General features: G+C 35.9%; 1 protein-coding gene across 1 annotated transcript; it reads left to right on the plus strand.

The window, feature by feature from the left end:
• Nucleotides 1–1,336: 1,336 nt before the first annotated feature.
• Nucleotides 1,337–5,104, plus strand: LOC139847585 (uncharacterized). Its single transcript, XM_071837284.1, has 5 exons — nucleotides 1,337–1,643; nucleotides 2,753–3,095; nucleotides 3,675–4,362; nucleotides 4,419–4,758; nucleotides 4,845–5,104. The coding sequence occupies exons 1-5, from the start codon at nucleotides 1,337–1,339 to the stop codon at nucleotides 5,102–5,104; spliced, it is 1,938 nt and encodes a 645-aa protein (XP_071693385.1).
• Nucleotides 5,105–6,084: the final 980 nt, after the last annotated feature.

Consider the following 6,084-nt stretch of genomic DNA (forward strand, 5'->3'; position numbering starts at 1 on the left):
AAGTCGAGCTCAAAAGTTTAATGTAACTCATTTCGAAAAGTCAAGTTCAAAAGTTTAAGGTAACTCACCATAAGTTCAAAAGTTTAAGGTACTGACATCTATCCGTTACTTTATAAGCAACAGGTTCATTCTATCCTAAATTCATAAAGATCATATTTCTATTTCTATTATTATTTATTTCGTTATGTTAATGTTAAATAGGTTTGTGTTGATTTTGCTGAGAATATCGATAAATGAATAGTTTTTATGGCCTCATTGTATTACTAATGATAACGTGCCATTTTTCATTTCTTGGTAACTTTCTTTGATTTTGTTTGCTTCAAGATTGATACTTTTTAGGTAAATAAGATCTCGAATTTGAAAAAATTAATAATATATGCTTCAATGAAGAGGGAGATGTTGATGTCAAAATGGTCATACAGTAGTAAAGGGGGTCAAACTGATAGTTGGATGAATAACTTTACAATTTTGCAGTTGTTGATGTCATTGTAAATAAATGGTAATATTCAACACATCATTATTTCTATTGCTATTCTGATTATAAAAGCCTCTTTATATTTTGTAACATGTCATTTTTGTATTATGGAGGATTATTACTCTATTAGTGATTATGATTGGTGATTGGTGAATGGTGATGGGCATGGGTATGCTTTCTTATGGTGCTGTGAAATATGGAGTAACAATTTAGATGGTGAAATGTGGATCATTGACACTTGAATTCATCAAGTCTAAGATGGAAGGGTATGTGTCAGGACGTTTGTAAAGAAATAGTTGTACATGGCTGCATCTCTCACATTTGACTCATATTACGGAGACCTGGTATATACCCTGCAATTCTCTATGACTGTGTTTGAAAACTGGGTGGATTTCTTGAAATGGGCGGGTCAGTGATTAATAACTGTTAAAATGGGGCGGGTATGAAAAATTGATATCTTATCATAAGCCTCCTTGCAATTAGAGGCATTGATCCTACTGTTGAAATAAAAGGATCAGAATTGTTACCAAATCATCATTTCCTTAAAAGAGTTGACCAGAGTTGACCAAGAAATGCTAACGGCTAGTTCATTTTTAGTCAAAAGCAGATTGATTCTTTCAAAAGTAACATAACAGCATTCCAAAAGAGGAATTAGCTGTTACACCCTTGTTGTATAAATAATTTAGCATTTCATTGTAAAAAACTAATTCAAGCTTGTATCATATCAAATTATCAATACAAACGATCAGTTTTTCTTTGCAATTATCTTTTTAACATGGTATCAGAGCTAACGGTGTAGATCAAGGGATCAATACAACCGTTTTTGCTTCAATCATTTACCATAAATAATTTCAAGCTGCCATGTCAAGAATCGACGGTAGCTCAAAATACGAAGCTGTCATGTCAACAAGTGACGGTAGCTCGATTAACCACAGCAATTGCAGCGAATTCAGAATACAAAATATCGAATCTGAACAATTAAGGTCAAGCAAAAATACTTACCTTAGCATTCTGTGTCAACCACCACCGGTCACCTTCAAGACGGCAAAGATGGCGGCAACAGTGGTGGCCAGAAACAGTAAAGTAGCTGAGGTGGTGACGACGGCCGGCGGCCACCATGAGGTTACCGGCAACGGCGTCTTCAATCTCTCTCAGAATCCAAAAAGAGGTACTTCGAATTTTAAATCATTGTATCCATCGTACAAATCGACCAAACGGATGAGAGTTCAACCCTCAATCCCTAATTTCACAAATCCTGTTCATAAAACAATAAAAAAGGGAAAGTCTGAAGACTATCACCCTTGTTCATTGTCTCAAATGATTAATCGTTTCCATAGTTTACACATGATTGAAGAAGAGGGCTTGAACCCCAATCTTCGATCAAAATCATCCCATATGACCAAAGAAAACAAGAACGAGTGAGATGGATGAATTCCATTCCTCCTCAAACGGCCACAGAGGGAGAGTTAAAAAACCCTAACCCCGATCTAAAATCAAACTTAATTTCAGAAGGATTAAGGGAGAAGAAGGATACGGCTGAGAATAGCCACATGAACCCTAATGTCTTATATAAATCGCATATAGAGGCTGATGAAACATAAAACTTTAATTTCTCTAAACAAACGTATAAAGTGAGAAACCCCAATTTGTTTTTGAGAAAGGCAGAAAAGGAGATTAAGGGTGAGACATGGGTTGGAATAATAAATCATAAATTAAAAATGGCAAAAAGGTTGCTTGAAGTGTCAAACGACCCTTCACATTATAAGGGGTCAAAAATTGACTCTTCACATAATATGAGGCCAAATAGCCAATTTAAACCCTCAAGGTCTATTAATATTCAAACTAGCCCCTATATGATTAAAACATATGGCTGTGACCAAACCAAACTTTACAAAACTTTTAAAAATTCATATTTTAATACCAAACCTTCTAGAACTCCTTTTTTCGAGTCTAAATTTTTAAATGGTAAGGCAAATATAGTTTCAAATAACATGAAAAGTAACAAATGGATTTTTGATTGCGGTGCTACTCACACCATGACTTTTGAGAAATCTGATTTTTGTTCCGAATCAAAACCTCGGGTTAATAAAATTCAAACCGCCAATGGAGGAGTTGTGCAAGTTAAAGGGGGTGGGAGAATTGAAATAACTCCGACTATGAAATTATCTAATTGTTTATATATTCCAAATTTGTCTCATAAACTATTATCAATTAGTCACGTTACAAAAGAACTAAATTGTACTATTCTATTACACCCCACTTTCTGTATCCTACAAGATATCAGGACTGGAGTGATTATTGGGCGTGGTACCGAACGGGGTGGGTTATACTATGTCAACGAAGTAACCCAACAAGGTACTGTGATGCTTGTACACGGAACACCTGATAGGGAGGCGTGGTTATGGCATAGGAGATTGAGTCACTCTTCTACCGGATATTTACGTACTTTATTCCCTAGTCTCTTTCCATCTAATGTTAACTTAAATTGTGAAACTTGTATTTTGGCCAAAAGCCACCGAAGTACATTTAAACCTAGTAATACTAGGAAAGATGTACCTTTTGCTTTAATTCATTCTGATGTATGGGGTCCTGCACCAGTTATTGGTGGGAGAAATTTCCGGTACTTTGTCTTATTTATTGATGACCATTCACGAATGACTCGGATTTATTTTTTAACTCACAAATCAGAAGTTTTTGATAAATTTTACCACTTTTATAAAATGGTACAAACTCAATTTAACAAAAACATACAAATCTTAAGATCCGATAATGGGGGTGAGTTTGTCAATACTTCAATGAAACAATTTTGTGATGATAAAGGGATTATTCACCAAACATCTTGTGCTCATACTCCCGAACAAAATGGAGTAGCCGAACAAAAAAATCGACTACTCTTAGAAATGACCAGAGCTTTATTAATTGAATCCAAGGTTCCGAAGAGTTTTTGGCCCGAAGCTCTTGCTTCCGCTACCTATCTTATCAACCGTTTACCCACTAAAATTTTGGGCACAAAAACTCCTAAAGATACTCTTTCCCAATTCCATACCCTCCCGACTTCATTTAGTATTGAACCTCGAATATTTGGGTGCTCCGTCTTTGTCCATATTCCTAAACACGAGCGTACCAAACTTGATCCATGTACGGAATAATGTGTCATGGTTGGCTATGGAATAAACTAAAAAGGGTATCGGTGTTATAGTCCCAAAAGGCGTCATGTTTTTACTACAATGAACTGTGACTTTGTCGAAACTGAATATTTTTATAATACCCAACTCACGAGTGAGGGGGAGAAAGAGGATAATGACACTCTAAGTTGGATACAATGGACACCTAAACCTGACAATATCCAAATTCCAATATCAAATTCCGACAATATCCAAACATCAACATCAACACCAAATCCCGAGACACCAAATCCCGACAATATCCAAACATCAACATCAACACCAAATCCCGAGACACCAAATACTACAACCCAAGATGAACCAGAATGTTCAAATCAAAGTGAATCAACTCAACAAATTCCTGACGAACCCCAAAGTTTAAATCACGAATCAACTCAACAAATTCTAGTGGAACCTGTTGCAAGTCAGAATGAATCAAATGAAGGTTATGTACTTCCTCCAAGAGCTAACATGGGAGTTCCACCTAAAAGATATGATCCCGAGAAAGAAGCTCTTAGATCAAGATATCCGAATATTGCCAAAGGAAATTTATCAGAAGAAGCAAAGAAATTCAATTTCGCGATATACTCTGAAGAAATACCAACTACCATAAAACAAGCGCTAAAATCAAAAAACTGGAGAAAGTCAATGGAGGTTGAAATGGAAGCGTTGAAGAAAAGTGATACATGGGAAAAATATATTCTTCCTCAAGAGAAGAAGCCAGTAGGATGTCGATGGGTGTTTACAATAAAACACAAACCAGATGGCACAATTGAAAGATACAAAGCCCGGCTAGTTGCCAAGGGATATACTCAGACTTATGGGATAGACTATTCCGAGACTTTCTCTCACCGGTGGCTAAAATTGACACCATTAGAGTTCTCTTCTCTATTGCCGCAAATAAAGGATGGCCTCTTCACCAATTTGATGTGAAAAATGCTTTTCTACATGGCGAGCTTAAGGAAGAGGTTTATATGCAAGCTCCACCAGGATTCTCAGAAAACTTCAAAAATAGGGAAGTTTGTCGCCTTAAAAAATCTTTATATGAGCTAAAACAATCCCCTCGGGCTTGGTTTGGGAAATTTACCTTAGCCATGAAAAAATATGGCTATAAACAGAGTAATTCAGACCACACTTTATTTTTAAAACAAAGAAACAAAATGATAACTGCTTGATTATTTATGTTGATGACATGATAATTACAGGAAATGACAGAGATGAGTTTTTCAACTTAAAAACAAATTTATCTAATGAATTTGAAATGAAAAATTTGGGAAGGCTAAAATACTTCTTAGGGATTGAAGTTTTACGATCTCAACAAGGAATATTTATATGTCAAAAGAAATATGTGCTTGATTTACTTGCTGAAACAGGGATGATCGACTGCAAACCAGCCGAGACCCCTGCAATCCTAAACCAGAAGTTGTTTATTGAAGAAGGAGCTGAACTTGCAGATAAAGAATAATATTAAAGGATCATTGGAAAACTGATCTACCTTGCTCATACTCGCCCAGATATAGCGTATGCAATAGGAGTAGTCAGCCAATTTATGCATCACCCTCAAGTACATTACATGGAAGCTGTGTGGAGAATCATCAGATACCTCAAAGGAACAGCTGGACATGGAGTTGTATTCAAAAACAGCGGACACCTCAAAACTCAAATATATACAGATGCAAGTTGGGGAGGTGAAAAAGGAGACAGAAAATCCACATCAGGGTATTTTACCTCAATTGGCGGGAACCTGGTTACATGGAAAAGTAAAAACAAAAGGTTGTAGCTCTTTCAAGTGCTAAAGCTGAGTTCAGAGGGATAGCACGAGGAGTACAAGAAGCGTTATGGATCCGGAAGCTACTAACAGAGATCAGATTTCCACCAGAAGACACAAGTCAAATTTTTTGCGACAATGAAGCAGCAATTGCTATCTCGGAAAATCCTGTTCAACATGATCGAACAAAGCATGTTGAAATTGACAGACATTTTATCAAAGAAAAGCTAGAAACAGAAATCATCTCACTTCCATTTGTAAGATCAGAAGACCAGCTCGCGAACATTCTTACCAAAGTCGTTAATGGAAGACTATTTAAAGAAGTATTGGTCAAGTTGAATTTCGGAGATCCCACTATTCAACTTGAGGGGGAGTGTTGAAATAAAAGGATCAGAATTGTTACCAAATCATCATTTCCTTAAAAGAGTTGACCAAGAAATGCTAACGGCTAGTTCATTTTTAGTCAAAAGCAGATTGATTCTTTCAAAAGTAACATAAAAGCATTCCAAAAGAGGAATTAGCTGTTACACCCTTGTTGTATAAATAATTTAGCATTTCATTGTAAAAAACTAATTCAAGCTTGTATCATATCAAATTATCAATACAAACGATCAGTTTTTCTTTGCAATTATCTTTTTAACACCTACATATATCTTTATATTCACTGATCATAAATA

This window comes from Rutidosis leptorrhynchoides, chromosome 1, assembly GCF_046630445.1.
Source record: "Rutidosis leptorrhynchoides isolate AG116_Rl617_1_P2 chromosome 1, CSIRO_AGI_Rlap_v1, whole genome shotgun sequence".
NCBI lineage: Eukaryota > Viridiplantae > Streptophyta > Magnoliopsida > Asterales > Asteraceae > Rutidosis > Rutidosis leptorrhynchoides.